Source organism: Accipiter gentilis, chromosome 29, assembly GCF_929443795.1.
Source record: "Accipiter gentilis chromosome 29, bAccGen1.1, whole genome shotgun sequence".
Taxonomy (NCBI): domain Eukaryota; kingdom Metazoa; phylum Chordata; class Aves; order Accipitriformes; family Accipitridae; genus Astur; species Astur gentilis.
The window spans coordinates 2,506,575-2,522,782 of record NC_064908.1 but is presented as its reverse complement, the minus strand read 5'-3'; the positions used below and the strand labels follow the sequence as shown (position 1 = coordinate 2,522,782).

The 16,208-nt window shown below is 42.7% G+C and overlaps 1 protein-coding gene across 3 annotated transcripts; it reads right to left on the bottom strand.

Moving 5' to 3' along the window:
- Positions 1-54: 54 nt before the first annotated feature.
- EIF2D (eukaryotic translation initiation factor 2D) lies at positions 55-15,967 on the bottom strand. 3 transcript variants are annotated; one of them, XM_049832036.1, is made up of 16 exons: positions 15,636-15,967; positions 14,625-14,815; positions 13,852-13,935; positions 11,611-11,701; positions 10,840-10,947; positions 9,916-10,205; positions 9,600-9,717; positions 9,106-9,151; positions 8,283-8,386; positions 6,249-6,407; positions 5,433-5,522; positions 5,229-5,324; positions 4,149-4,269; positions 3,829-4,003; positions 3,638-3,722; positions 55-1,356 (listed from the first exon to the last, which is right to left on the bottom strand). In XM_049832036.1, exons 1-15 carry the CDS (start codon positions 15,689-15,691, stop codon positions 3,652-3,654), a joined length of 1,800 nt encoding a protein of 599 aa, XP_049687993.1. In that variant the 5' UTR covers positions 15,692-15,967; the 3' UTR covers positions 55-1,356; positions 3,638-3,651. The 3 variants fall into 3 exon arrangements, with proteins under 3 accessions (XP_049687993.1, XP_049687992.1, XP_049687994.1); XM_049832035.1 differs by lacking the exon at positions 55-1,356 and having other exon boundaries at positions 3,439-3,722; XM_049832037.1 differs by lacking the exons at positions 55-1,356; positions 14,625-14,815; positions 15,636-15,967 and adding an exon at positions 12,456-12,621 and having other exon boundaries at positions 3,439-3,722.
- Between the last annotated feature and the right edge of the window lie 241 nt (positions 15,968-16,208).

Here is a 16,208-nt window from a genome sequence, read left to right as displayed (position 1 = left end):
CCTCTTATCCCAGGACCAGAGCCAGTCAAAGAACAGGAAGCCTGTTTTAAAACTGTGCCCGTCAACAAACCAAACACAGCTGCTGGTTTGCTTTTCAGCTGTACCATCAGATGGAGAAGCTTCATGGAAAATGCTTGGTGTTAAGCCCAACAGGAACATCTACTGGCTAATGTTTTGAGCAGGGTAACACTTGCTGTTCACACTCCTCCCAGCAACTTGCTTGTTCTTGTTCGGAGGTGCTGTGGCTCATTGCGTGTGCCCACGTGGCCGAGTTCTCATTTCATAAGTAGAGCACAGGAAGCAGCAGATAAAGTGGAGGAGGTTGTTGCACCAAACCACGTGGGTGTTGCAGCTGTAAGCAATGCCGGACGGACTTGTTCAGGGCTAAGATAGCCAAGGCAATGTCAAGTTATGACACCAAGGCAGCTGCAACACCCAAACAGTCTGTTAGTAAGTATTACTGAAACTTGGTAATATTAATTCCAGGAGAAGTCATCCATTTTGATTCTATTTAACTTCCAATTTTGAAAACAGATATCAGTTAAAGCAAATACCCCTGATGCTTAGCTGAGCCAGTGTTTTACCACTTTTCTGCTCTATAGGAATTGGGACCTATGTTTTAAGAAATTCTGTTTGAAAAGTGTAAAGATGATGGTTGGGGCACAGGCCAATGGTTCGATATTGAACGTTTAGCAATACATATCCAACAGATGAACGCAGGAAAACTCAAAATCCCTTTCATAAATCAAACCGATTTTGAGCTATGAACGGGTCTGGCACTGAGGGAGAGGAGCTCCAACCAGGGCCAGGGTGTGGAGGTGGCACCGCAGGCTGCCTGTGTGGGAAAACCTTAGCACCAGGAAGAGTAAGGTAACTATTAGACTCGGATGCTTTCCGCCCACCACTCTCTCATGCTATGCTTCCTCCTGCTAACCCTCCTTGTGCTGCTTTCCTACCGCTCCTGTCCATGACACACCATTCTCTCCTGCCCTGTGCCACTCCGTACATGTCATGTTCTCCTTCCCTCCCTCCCCACTCGCAATCGGTGCTCTGCCTGCTTGTCCAGGATGGTCACCAGGTTTTGCTCTCTACATGGAGCTAGGAGAGGACAGAAGTCTCTCTCCCTCTCTCAGGGCTCCCACGTCTCCAATGCATGCACTGTGCATCCTTCATAAAAATCCTGGAGCTGGAGCCTCGGTCACTGCCATAGCTCTAACCAGAGACCCTGATCTTGCTGAGGCCATGCAGTGATCACTGAAGGCTCCAGGGATGCCAGTCTGAGAGAGGATGGTCCCCATGTTTACTCTCAGTGCTTTGTACCGAGCACGCTGCACACAGCCAGGTTCAGTCTTCCCTCTGTTTACACAGGACACCACAACAAAGCATAAAGAGAAAATGGAACATTAATACTAGCTAGATGCAGATGGAGCATGTGAAAGGGTTTCATACTGACTTGATGAACAAGCGGCCCTTTGAGCTCACTGTAGACTGCTGTGATCCCACCTGCGTGAAGTGGGAAGGGAGGCAACAGGTTATTGGGTAACAGTTACCACAGAGACAATGTGGAAGAGTCTAAAATTTACCTCAGTGCCTTTTTTTTTCCTTAGGTGTGAAAACTTTGCATTTTGGGCTAAGGAGGAAGTTGGAAGGGGCTTTTGTCGAGAGGCCTTGTCAGTCCTGTCCCCCTAAAGTACTGCTGTGATGAGGCTGCTTTTGTCCATAGAGGGACAAGGAACTGTTTTGTTTCTTTCTTGAAGGTGACTGCTTGGGATTTTTTTTTTTTTTTCAGATTTGTACTTGAGTATGTTTGTTTATAAACTAGAGTAAGAGCATCACTTAAAGCCCCTTGGTTTGTATAAATGCCACTTTCTGCAAGCTTAGTTCCAGCTCATGTTTTAGTCAGTAGTATAAAAGGGTTTGCTAACAGGGCTATGGCCTCTGGCACGCGGTGCAGGACAGGCCTCCCAGCTGTACTGTACTCTACACCCAGATGACCTTTAACAATGTGGCGGCAGCCCACATAGAGCAACAATTTTCATGCTCTGGGGCTGTTTGTCCATTTACAAGAATACTTATTACTTCACCATGCACTTGTGAAGTAATTTAAATAACATTTATCTAGTGCTTTGAGTCTTGAAAGCACTGTATAAATACTTCTGTTCAGTCAAGAGGAAGAACACTGTAAAAACTGCCATTGGTTCTGAGAAGTAAGATCCAGATGCTTGTTTTTAAATCCCTTATCTTTCTGGCTAAAAGTTGTAAAGTTTTCTTTTTTTCTTGTTGTTTTCTACTAGAGTTTTGGTGACTGTCTCCCTCTCCCTTCCTGGAACCCAGCATGTCTTTGACATTTTGTAGAAGGCATGGCTTCTTATGCAATTACCGTGAATGCTGCTGAAAATCTCCTGCAAAGAGGAGGGCTGTTTCTTTTGTTTTGACGAGATATGGGGCATTTGAAGAATTGGTAGATCTTGTAACTCAAATTCTCAATGGTCAGTTGAGCTGTGGCTAGGATAGAAGTATTGGCCCCTTCCTTAAGCGCAAAATACTGTTGGCAGTGCCTTTGGTTAGTATATTGTCTTGCCTAGTTCGTGTGAATTTATTTTTCATGTCTATTGTAAAACATGTAAAATAATGTGTATAGAATGGAATAGTAAAGCTTCTATGGCAAAGTGAAATGCATTTTTGCAATGCTGTAATTTATTTTTACTACTCCCTAGTAATTCTATGGCATTTTTAAAAAATGTCTCACTTCCAGCTTTTTTGAAGGTTCTGAAACTACTTGTTCATATGCAGACAATGTAAAAGACAATGGTAATAAAACTGTCAGTAAAGAAATCTCTTTAACTTCCTTTTCTGGCGCCCTCCTATGGAACTTTCATGTATTAAGTCTAAAGGGAAAAGACAGGAATCCTTCCTAGAAGTTAATTTAAATTTCTTAACCCTACTGTAAAGTGTTTAAGCTTCAGCTAAAGAAAGAGGTACGGAACATCTACCCCTGTGAAACCTGACCAAAGTATTCCGTAATCGTCTCTTAATATTTTAGCTGGATTTGACAGAACTGCTACCCATGTCTACCTGTGATAAATTACAGTTCATGTCATACATTAAAATGTATTTATTATATATAAAAGTAATATAAACCATAAAAATCCAGCTAACAGAGTTCATTCTCAGTGCTGGAATGTCTGATGCTAATATCTGGAAATGTTTAAAAGGATAAAATCTAAAACCAAGTGGGTTTTACTTCTGACATACACAACCTATGGCACAACACACTGGACTGTTCTAGAACAATGTGTTGGAATATACTTGCTTGCATTTTAGTGGACGTTCTACTACCATGCCTCTTGCTTTGCATCTTTTAGCAAAATATTAAACGAGCCAAAAGCTACTGTAGCCAGAAAACTAGTGCACCATTAGGAAATTCTAGAAAATACATGGAAGAGGATAATGCTAGGGGGTTTATTCAGCTTTTTATTTTTATGAAAAATGGACAGCTGGAGCAATATTATTATTTGGGTGAATCCTAGACCTTGTAAACATCCAGGACTCATTTTTGAATGAATAGGGCCTGTACATTATACTTGATTTGTTGGCAGAACACTTCTATAAATAATGAGATCTGAGTAATTCTTACAGTAGATTTTTCTCTTACTTCCTCCGGCCAAGCTTTGGAGCCTTCTCAAGGCCTTGAATATATTTCCGAGGTAGCTGGTATTCTTCTGCAACATAACCAAGAGTTCACTTCAGGTAAATATTCAGAGCTCAAGAATTAAAATCTGTTATCTTGCTGTAACCAGTCCCAGCCCAGTTCCAGAATCGACTTACCTAGCAGCATCTTGGCCAGATGATGGATTTGGTTGCCTTGGATCTGGACCTGAACTCTGTCTTTTGTTCCTGGTACTGGGGTGATGGTGGCACTGGCTTGTACTTTCTGTTGCAGAATGTTGGCCACACACTGTGGGTCTAGACCATACAGCTCAAGGTTCTTGATAATTGTCACCTACAGGTTTTAATAATTATTGCAAACATCACTGCTGTAGGTATTAGCAAGTCATGTCTCATTCATCCCAGAAAAACGAGCTGCCAAAGCTGCTCTCAGAATCTGGGCTTCTGCTCAAACCCCATAATTTTAGTTTTCTTTTTACCTTTTTATTTGATGATCTCTGTGCTATGGTTATGTCGATGGCCTCAATATTTCCTTTCCTCACAATAGGTTCTTGTCCAAAAAATGTTACCTGGTGTAAGGGCTGCAGTCGTTCAAGGCACCTGAACAAAGTTTATACATCCAATTAGTCTATACAGTACTGCAAGGCTGATGTTAACTCTGCTTTTCCACTGCAGCCTCTCACAGGTTTTTGAGACTACATGAAAGCCAAGATTCTGCATGTGAGAAAAATTTGTATCTTAAGAAGATAATGCATGATGATCTCATGCAAAGATTTGCATCCTAGCTATTATTTAAAGAAAGGGACTGACTACAAAGAAAGCTAGTCTGACTTGCAAAAATTATAGCTTAGACTGTTACTGGTAAAATTTTATAAATTGGGTCTTGTAGAGGAAAACCTTCTTTAATTTTGTCTTTAAGCTATTGTTCAGTTGTATTGTTCACAGACAGGTGAAGCAACTTCAGTTTAAATTTCAGCATAAACTGTGTTACTGTCCCATGAGCAAACTTGGCTTCAGAAATAAAAGAAGCTGCTGGAGGTGCTGTGGAAGCACTGTGTGAGGAAGAAGCTCAAGGTAAGAAATACATTGGGGATATTTAGGCAAAGTTTTTCAGTATATGGAAGCAAGGGTCTTGTGTCAGATACTCAGGCCTCTTGGATCTAGAAGGTGGGTTTAAGTTGTAAATGCAGAAGTTGTCCTGTACATAAAGAGCAGGATGATGAGCATGGCCTAAAAAGGGCGTGTTCAGCTATCTATTGAAAAGGATAGCTTTATAAATATGTACATACAGATTATACACAAAACCAGGCACTTTTTCTTTAGGAAGCCTTGCCCAGTAAGTGGTTAGCAGGTAAAAGAAAAAACCCTAATGACAACAGTTAATGCTAGGTGCTTGTTAAGTGGTGGAGAATGAGAGATCCTTCAAGTGAAGGTCTCTGGATATTTTTTGTTTTATTACCAGTAGGAAGTTACAACTTGGGTAGCTCCAATAACATGTGGCTTTGAGTTGCATGCTATATATCTGTGTAATACTGAAATGCTACGGTGGGAAAAGTCACCTGCTCAAGAGGTCATCCCATTTAAGTTTTGAGATTTCATCTTGTTCTGATTTATCTAACAGGCAGTCGCACAGAATGGCATTCACCTTTACAAAGCTACAAAACAAAAACACGCATTAGTTAGAAGGGAACAAGTTCACTTTTTTCCTCTAACTTCAGCATCTCCTGTGGAAGCAGGGTAGGACAACTTCCATGTCTACTTACTTTTTGTTTGTTTCATCAACCAACTCATTAGTCTTCACATAGTTAATGATGATGTTTCTCACCTCACTGCTTGAGAGGATGCTGCCTTTTCTAAAGAGAAGGAAAACTTTTTCACTTACTACTTTGTTAGGTGTTGGGTTCTGTCGTTAAGACAGAAGACACCAACTACCCTGACAACATTTGGTAGCAACAGCTCAATATTGAAACACATCTGCTAGGGAGTGATTTCTTATTACACCTCAGCTGCTGTATACCAGATAAAAGGCTCACAGCAGTAATTACAGAGACTCTAAAACTCTTGGTTCTGGGAACCTAGTTTGGGAGGATGACCCTAATGGCACCCCTAACTTCAGGGGACAGTGGATAATGTACAAAAGTGCTCAGCTGGAGAAAGGCTGCCACTGAGTGCTATCTAAACTACATCAAAACAGACAAGATTAGGGCACAAGGAGGCAAGTGAGTTCTTTAAATTATCTGAGCATCCTCTTTTCAGTAAACCATACTGTAGGTGGGCAGAATATGCCTTACCCAATGGCAAATTAAGACAATCCAAGTAAAATATATCAATTTTGACACTTGAGCTATCACCTCCTTAGCTGTGGGAGAAGTGATGTGAGTACTTGCTGAATGCAGTTGTCACAGCCTCTTCTCTTTCTTCCCTTTGTGAAGCAATGAATATATTCTTGATTCCCATCACCTTTCCTGACAGCATTGCAGGGCCCTCCGATAAGGGCTAACAAAATGGTAGCAGTATAGGTTTGTTAGTCTCTCTCTTTGCGTAACAATGGGGTTTTTTTGTACTTTTCTAGTGCTTACCTGTGTCCAGATTCCTGAAAGAGTGGGATCATTTTTGTTGAGACCCCATAAAGCGGAATGATTTCAGGAGCATGGTACACTTTCTCTCTGTCTTCATTCTTGCTGTCTTGGGCAGCAGAGGCTGAAGAAAATCCTTCGGGTACTGCAAATGCTTTAATGCTGAAACGAGAATTATTTGGCATGAGTGAAAGGGATTGAAACTTAGCACTTCCATTTCACTGAGAAACTAAAACCTAGCAGAGTTGCACAAAATGCTTTCTGGTCTGTTGTATAGTATGTCAGTTCCTCCAAATGCATTCCATTGCAGTGGGGGGCCTGTGTCTCTGGATTAAAGAACATGGTGAAAGAACAGTATTTTGAAGCGTTAGCTACAATTACTAGATTTGTTCTTGTACACACTTCAAAGAAGATACAGATAAATAAGCACCTTAACTCAGCTGATATTAAACACTTTTCGCTCTGAGTAAAGCCCTATATGATGGGAAAAAGTTAATCTCTCCACCTATTCTAGGCATATTTGATTATCGTAATTAAAGACAACTGCCATAATTCAAAGGATGCTGCCCCATTCCGTAGAATTGCTAGAATTAAATTAAAAAGACCCAACTGTACTCTCCACAAATGTACAATGATTCTTTAGTGGTCACTGAAAAAAGGCAATTCTGGAAGAGAGGGGTAAGAACTGTATCACTGCAGGAGCTGGAGTCTCATTTCATTGACCAGAGCTGCAGATTCTATGCTCGCAGGCAAGAGAATTGACAAACTGAGTTTGAATATGCCTGTCTCCTAATGATAAGGCCAAGTTTAATGAGAGAAAAGTTAATGCAAAAAGTCAAAGTAATTCTGCTTCTTTCCAAATGCAGAAGATATGCTTCTATCTACAGAAATATTCTCCACTCCATTAGTTGCCAAGGAGATGTTACAGAAGAGGAAGCCTCAGGCGCGCTGGGAAATTTCAAGAGAGAGCTAACGTGCCAATATGCAGAAGGAACAAGTAGGATGTGAGGTATCTGCTAAACCTTAGAAAGATAATAGAAACACCAATAAAGGAATTGGGTAATAAGTAACTGAAAGGGTAAGAGTATTTCTGCAAATCAATATGTGTAATGGAAAACAGGAATTTTTTTTTTTTTTAGATTATAACTTTGGCTTCTGATTTGCAAAGTGCTTGATTTGATCCTGTATGACATTCTGAGACTGTAGTTTCATGAGCATTTGTTCAGCAGCAGTCATCTTTTTACTGGAGTTATTGTTCAGACAGGTAAGTTCACTTCAAAGCTGAACAATGAGTTGTCCCAGCACATAGATGGAATGGAGAGGGGGAGACCTGCTTAAACTTGGAGGGCATAAAACAGTCATACCATTATAGTCACTGTTAAATAGATTGAAAACTGCCTGGTGGGTTTCAAAGCTTCTCGCCTCCCTTCCCCAACAACAACAAACTCACACAAACTATCAAGACACTGTCAAAGGAATGTACTTTTTAGTGACTGCTAACAGGCTTGATACTGTAACTCTTTTATTAGTATCCAAACTGGATGCCAGAAATTGTCATGCTAACACTGCAACAAATTTGCAATTAATTGAATCCTCCTTAACGATTTCAAAGCCATTTCTATGGAAAATTTGTACACCCACTACAAAGATAAAGAGCCACTTGCAACTTTCAGATCTTTTAACAGTACTTTTTGATCTTAAGTTCTATGGATGAATGGACAACTGACAAGAAAGAAAGTGTTGTGGAGATCACAACACTGTCATTAGACTTTAAGCATGCTCAGTGCCACTGAGTAAAGAAGGAAGAATATAGTTTACCTGGAAGAACTTCACAAGAGCAGGAAACATAAGCAATGTTGTACAGAAGCAGGGTATAAAACCCCTCCATAGCACATTAAGATTAGGAAATGAGGGCTGCTACAGCTATTCAGAACAGGAATTCAAGTAGAGTATAGGTAATAAAGCTGGAAGTAGCAGATTCCACACCCTTCTTTCAGAGACTACCAGCTCTTTTAAAGACTACAATATTCTACGTACTCTGGATGTTTCCAGTCCACTTCCACGATGCTCTCCACACCTTTGTTCAGCTCCTTCACTTGTAAGATCTTCTGGTGCTGCATACATTGCAGGAATTTAGAGAACTGAAGGAAGCAACAATCAGAAATGTGGAGTCAAGCATTTAAAATTCCTGTTCATGTGTTTCTGACTGCCCTAAAGTTACTTGCTAAATCAGAAACCCCTTTTTTTAAAAAAAAAACAAAACAAACAAAACCAAAACAACCCCACCACCACCACCTTTGCTTCTCTAAACACAGCAATTGCTAAGGAGCAGTGAGTACCTCTGGCTCTAAAACAGAGTAAAAGCAAGCGTTCCTTTTGTAGGTCTGCCATCTGTTTGTTCTGCGACTTTCTTAGCCAAATCACAGTACATCTCACGTGAATTACTGGGAGATCTTTGGCAATGCACTTTGTCTTTCCTTGTCATCTACACAACAGGGACGATATTGTCTCTTTTCTCTTCACTTTTGTTCATTAACAGCTTTAGAAAGGAATGGCCTCTTCTTGCAATTGCACTGTCCAACAAGATCAGAACCCTTTAATAGCTATCGCAGTATATAGCGGCAGATAGCATCAGCTGCATTCAAAGCAGATCAATGCTCATGTTTTCAGGACAATGACTTTTCTCCCTGGATCCCACAGGAGAAGAGAGTTGAGAAAAAGAACTTCACTTTTAATAACAGCTTCTGGGCTTTTTGTTTATGTTTGTTTTACTAACACTTGAACAATTACAAGTTCAAACTTTTTCTCTCCTTCCATACCTTATTTAAATTAATGCAAAAAAATGACGGAAAAATCTCACCTTCTTGTAGCTTGATTTCTTTATGTCCAATTGTTGTCCAGCAGGGCTATAAATGGATTTTTTAAAAGTTCGTTAGTTATAAGTCACCCTTCATTTCTTCTTAAATCTTGCTACTTATGCTAGAAGTTTCTTAACAGTGGAAATACAAATCATACAGAGAAAGAATTACTTCAAACAAGCTAACAAATAGAATATGATGGCGAAACTAGTGCTAATGTTCCTATGGATAGGCAAACAGCCATGCAAGTGACTAAATGATCTTGAAACAAACGTCAGCCAACTCAGGTTAGCTACCAAGTGCATATCCTGCTCTGGACAATCCTCACATCAAAGCACTTGATGTAAGAAGTGAGCATAATCCCAGGTAACCTTAGGTAAGGACTGAATTTTATTTTTGAGTCAAAAACTTCATCCTAAATATCACACTTGATCTCCACAGTTTTAAAGACAAAAACCCAGCATGCAAATCCAAAGACAATCTTCTTACCACATACCAGCATGAGAACATATGGCTGCGTAGAAACGTGCTGGTGAGCAGAGGGAGATCCGACTTCTTTACTTTGCATTTTAAGGCATGAAAAAAACACTGATTAAATAACGCATCCATTTGCTCTGCAGGGAAAAAAAAAAAGACAAGCCGTGAGTAGTCTGTCTTTCAGAACACAGCACGCAGTTCCTTCAGACCACACAGAACTGTCTCTACCTCATTCTCACAGTGAGCTGTCTAGAATGCACAGTAATCTAGGTTGTGGGTACAGGCTTCAGCAAACCAAAGGGACATAGTTTGGTTTCATTTGTATGCAAAAATACCTTGTGGAGTCCTACTGTCTTCAGCTTCCTGCTGAACCTCTGTGTTGGCATCTTCAGCTGTTTCTGCAGCTCTTTTCTCATCGAGTTCCTCCTTTCCCAACAGTATTGTACAACTGTCTCGCCCCTTCAGGCTCAAATCACCAATGTCCACATGCTGCAGTGGGTCAGTGGAGAAGCTGATGACAGGCTCTTTCCCCTCCACCTCTTCCTCATCTTCAGCACTCTCCTTTTCAGCAGAATCTGTTACCAAGGGAGCTAAAGTAGGAGGATAAGATTTGTCACCATATTCCCTAGAAAAGGAAGAAAAAGCATAACATAGCTTTCTGTTTACTGCTTTGAAACCCACAGGACAATGAACAAATGTCACCATGATAAAAGGCACGGGCAGCTGCATGGATCTTTTTCCACATTCTCAAAACCCTAAAATGTATTTTTAACTCATCTTTCTCCATAAACTCCATGTTCCCTCCATGAATCTTAAGTTAAAACCGAGCAGACTAGTTGAATCCAAATGCAGAGCAACTCATTTATTTGGTTGAGACTGGCACAGTTGACTGTTTTTAAGCAAAAGTCATTCAAAGTTCACTTTTGATAGACAAAATTTTCTAAAATCAGAATAACAGGGATGTTCTAGCTTCATTTCTATAATAATTACACTCAGGTTGAAGGAACTGAATCAAATAAGTTATTTTATATATCTATTTCCGATATGTATAGATGTCAGGACAGACACCAGCTCTGTCAGAAAAATGTAGCCATCAACACCATGTAGCCGAAACCTTAATAATGGTCGTATCTAAACTGTACCAAAATAACTCAATATGTTGAACTAACAGATTAAACCTACTGGGGCACAGATGTTGGTTTTAGTAAACACATGAGACTTGTTACACATTTTACCAAATGCCTGGCAAATATACCCACCAGAGGTGATCCATGTAAGTGTGCAACACAGCAAAGCCCTTCCCTTTCATTCCAGCAGCCAGCATCTCCGCAGTGGACATAGTGGCAAATGCAACTGCTACTGGAGCTCTGGGAAAAGAAGGGAGTGTTACAGCACACATACACTGTACTACTTAGACAGACTGAGCCATTGTGATATACCGAATTTCTCTTGCAATGTCCTTGTTCTTTAACACCTGCATTTTTTAAAGCACCTAGGTATTTTCTGGTTTTGTCCCATCTTTCTGGTATGTAAAGTCTTCCAAAGAATCCCAAGGATATGTGCAGCTGTGATACTGAAGTGAAGGTTGTGCAGTGATGCATTCTTTGCTTTAATAAACTACAAGAAGCATATGCACTGCCAAAAGAGACTAGTAGTGGGGAAAAAACCCAACAGCTTTAGCACTGCTCCCTCACTCTGAATTTCCACATGGGCAAAAAGACAACTGTGTAGAATACAATCTTTTGTTTAAAAAATTACTCTTTCAAAACAAATCTACCAGTTGTGCCCCCGCAGGTCCAAAAGAACCAATTTGCAAAGCTGTCTGCCCGAGCTCAAATATATCCTAACTCAGAAACGTCAGTGGATTTTTTTTCCTGCTGTATTTTCCATTGTTTAGGCCCACAGCGCATCAAATGCACAAGAACAATTCTGCTTTTATTTCCTCAAACCCCCCAGAGTCTTCCTGTAAAAAATAGCTTCATTTCATTTTTAGTTTCTAAGAAAAGGTATGAATAAAGAATCCTCTGTACCTGTTTCCCAAGAGGGTGACAGCACAGACCGTGCCCCGCTCTACTTGAGGAAAGCCAGAAGATGGCACTACAACTCCTGGCAGCATCAGATCTAAAGAAAAGAATAAAGCACATCCATTTCTCAATGAAAGACTCAGCCACTACCTCCTCCACCCCCATCCCTCCTGTTACTCAGCAAAAACACAAGCCTGTTAATAGCTGAGCACATGCCAGATAAAACATGATTCTCTGTTTCTCCTAGTAAGGCAGCACATCTTACTACCACCCTGTGGAGTAAGGGATCCAGTTCACAAGGGTGCTGGGCACATCCCAAAAAATTGCAGAGGAGCTAAGCATGCTCAGCCCCTTGCATTGTCAGGCCCGAAGGGAGTACTGTTTTTAACAGAAAGGTATGAGCTCCCAGCCTAGACAGCATTACTTTTCATTAATGACATGGAAAAAGAAAGGAACAAGGACATGTGTCTGGAATGACCCTTCACTCTTGCTGTCCCAGGGGCAGGTTATCCCAGTAGCTCTCTCCCTAAAGAGAGAATTGCCCAAAATTTGCCACTGCCGACCCAACCCTCCTGATCTGACACAATAGCTGCTTGCACTCAGCTGTAAACTCTCCTTAGCAAGAGGAAGCAGCCTTAACCATCTCCTTGCTAATCTGGACAGAAACAGTACAACTTGTTGTGTGCTTCCTTCTGCTTTCCATACCTGGGATGAATAGACTGGCATGTGAGTAAAGAACAGTCTTCCATGCCGCACATATGGCACCACGTCATCACCAAATTACTTAAAGAGCATCTGCTCTCCCTTATAGCAGCTGTAATTGTCTAGAGCTTGCAGTCTCATGGACTGACCTGTATTCCATGGTTTGGTTTTGAAGGCATCTCACTTTTTTCTCAGCATCATAGATTTAATGTGTATGCTGAAGAAGCCAACAATATTTTTCCTCCCATTCACTGTCACAACTACTTTCAGCAAATCTAGAATGAACTCTGCAATTGCAATCAAGGCTCCACATCTCTGAGGACAGAAATCACATAAAGACCTTAACGTGACAAGGTAAGTAGCATGTGTATATTATGTACATAACCAGGGCAGACATTAAATATTTGACTTCACGGATAGCACTATTTTGATGCTCCTCTTTGTAACTGAATGGTCCCTAAATCTGCTCCCTCCCTCCCTCCACGTCTCCAGCACTGGATAGTCTCATGCCTTTCCTCTTCTTTCTGAGATGTGGCTCTACCTCTCCTCTCTGCCTTTGTTGGCCATTGTCTCCGTGGCCAGCTTCTTATCTTTGGATCGTACCCAGAGGTAGCCTGGTTGCCATGGGAGATGAATGACCCGCAGCCCTCTTTCATCAATTAGCCCTCTTCCCCCATTAGCAAGACTTTTTCTTCCCAGAAACTAGGTCACTACAAGCCAGCAGCAAGGCTTGCTCAGATGTCTATCACAGCTACACATTCAAGCCCTTTATTTCCCCAAAAGCAAACAAAGTAAACAGAGAGCCTTGAGTTCTACTTTAGATACTGTGTAATGGAAAAAAGACATCTCTTCCTACACGTACACTTCCATTTACAGACTAAGGCCCCAGTGGCTGCAATTTAATCTTTTTCTGGTTGAGCAGTTCAGCAATTTAAACTTTATAAAGACCTGATTCTCATGAGTCTGAACTGCGTCCAAAGCAGGTTCCAGAAAATAGAATCCTTTCTTTTTAGTCTTGATCCATAATTAGGTCGTAGAGCCAGTAATCCAGGAATTCAAATCCAACCTCACCTGCACAATCCACCATTTACCTGACAGCGATTACAATTGTAGGTTCCAATATAAACTCACTTCTTATCCATAGGATAAGCTAGTTCACCTCTGAATTGACAGGAAGCAGGGTGGCAGCAAAGAAACTCAGCTGCTCAAGGAAAGTTACAAAAAAGACAGACCAATGACACAGGCAGTTCTGTGTCCCAATTCAGACTGGCTTATCACCCTGAGAAGACATTTCCAAGTCTGAGACTCCCACATTGAACAGGTTACTGCATTTAAACAGCTTGACCTGCTTTGTTTCATTCACAGACTTTTTTTACAGCTAATTTATTTTCCTTTTTAGGACATCACCATGACTACTTTTGAGTACGTATTCTTTATACTTCTTTGTTTCAGGTACATTTTTGCCACTGGGCAAGATAACATCAAAGAAGCCCTGAAGGCAATTCCTTTTTGCAGTGCAATGTGACAAAGTTCTAGTCCTCTTACCTGCTCCTCCTGCTAGTTTCTGTAGCACAGGGGGCCATGTTGAAAAAGCAGGGAGAAGATCTGGGTAGACCCACAGAGTGTACACTGTCCCAAAACAGAATCAAATTTAAAGATGCATCATTAAAACCTTCTCTAGCTGTTGCTTCTTCCCATCTTTAAGACTAAGCAGTACAACACTAACCACAACTAAGCACTCCCCTGTTACTCAGGTAACCAAGAAATCTGAAGTGAGAACAACCCTACAATAATTAGTAGATGTGATGGAGAAAAATAAACTCCTAGTTAATTCAAGCCCCTGTGAATTATTATAAAGGATATAGATAAATGTTTGCATTATTTTCCTTAAATCAAGGACACTTGGCACTAAAATGCCACTCTAACAGGGGAGAATTGCTGGGTATGGGAAAAATAAAAGCATAGAATATCAGAGCAATTGCCTAATTCCAGGGCTGCCTGGAAGTGGACATCATGCTTTTGGGAATTACACCTTGCAGTGGACAAAAGAGAGAAAAGGGGCTAAGATGCTAAACTATGACTTAGAAACCAGGAAACAAGTCTTTTAACCTCTGAGTGCGACAGTTGCCTTTTTGCAGAAAGAATCCAGAAATGCCACCGATGTCGCAAAGGTGCTGGCAGAATAAATGCGCTAAAGATTATGAAATATACCGATACAATAGCGATAGGTACTTAAGACAGAGACAAGGAAATCTTTTGGGGGAAAGCTGGTGCCCAGTAAGTACAGAGGGAGGATTATTCTAGTCCACTGCCCATACCTGTTGGATACAGAGCTTTCTCAATTTCAAACAGTATTGGGTTCCTGTTATTCATGTAAACAGTGACGGCCTCCCCTTTGTGAGAGTATATTTTGATGACATTAAGCTCTTCCTTGTTTGGAATAAACTCAGTCAATTGTTCAGCACTAAGGTTGGGAAAAGCTGCCGCAACATCGGTTCGTAGTTTTCTCCTGTAATGATAAAGTTGTAAGCGTGTTACAAACCTGTCTAGACCATGCCTCCCTCAAAATAATTCCTAGATCAGTAGTTACTATTTTGTTGGCTGTTCACACAATTCCCACTTTTTCACGGAAGACAATCTGAAGCATTTGTGTCTGGTTTTACAAATGAGATAGTTGCATGCTGGAAGAATACCGGGAAAAGTCCAAATATGCTGGCCCTGCTCGTATTCTTCCTTAAACACCTGCTTACAGCTCCTGTTGCTGTCTTCGCCCCCGTTTCGCACTGTGGTTTCACAACTGCCCTGATCTCCTGAGCACAGATCTGGGGGTGTCAGGCTCGCTCGGCCCAGCCTGTCGCCTACAGCTTCCCGCAGCTCCAGCACGGAGGAGCAGGGGTGCAGCCAGATTTCCCTCTCCCCCCATTTTTAACTGACGTTTAAGACACGGTGACCGGCACAAGGCGGGTTTGCGTGGCCATTCACAGATCGGCAAGCCGGCCTAGCACGGCTACGCGAGAACATAAAAGTAAAGAAGGATCACCTAGGCCTGGACGAAACCGTTCATTTAAGCCTAGTTTAAGGAGGGCAGCACCTTCAAGCGTTCGAGTTTACCACACGAACCAGGCGAAAGCAGCCGCAGCTCCCCGCCTGCCCCGGGCCCCCCTCCCCGCCTCTCCGCGGGGGCAGAGCCGCTGCCCTCGCCCCAGACCGACGCCGAGGGCCGGCCCGGCAGCGGGATCGAGCCGTTCCCCTCAGCCGAGCCCCCGGCCTCCCGCCTGCGGGCCTCCCCGTCCTCGGCGCGGCGGGGTGTGCTCCGGCCCAGCACTCACCGGTCGGACCCTTTGATGGCGGTGTTGGATCTCACCCGGAACGCCCTGGAGAACATGGCGGGCCCGCGCGCCCCGTCAGCCGCCGCCTCGTTCCCCCTCAGGCCGCGGCGGCCGCCATGGCCGCCGTCCCGCGGTACAAAAGCGTCCGGCTGGAAACCGCCTCCCCGCCAACCTCGCTCAGACCGCCCGGCTCGTTCCCACCGCCCCGGGGCCTGTGCGGGTTGGGGCTCCGCACGGAGGAAGGCGATCGCCGTGAGCCGCCTCGCCGGTGTTGCGGGTTTTCTGCCCGACGGAGCCTTTTCGTCTCCCCACACGCTTTGTCCTGCGAGGGGGCCCCTGGGGCGGGGGGGGGGGTGGGTACGGGGAGATGAGAGGCGAGAAACGGGCAATGAAACCCCAACGTTTCGCATACGGATTTTAAACCATAAGGGCTTTTATTTTAAAATTATTTTTTTTTGGTGAAGAGAGTGCTCTGCCGGTTACCGGGGGCAGGCCTACGGGCGGCGAAAGCACACCCCCCCCCCCTTCCCCCGGCCCGCTCCCTCCCTCTGAGCCGCCGCCACTACTGCGCAG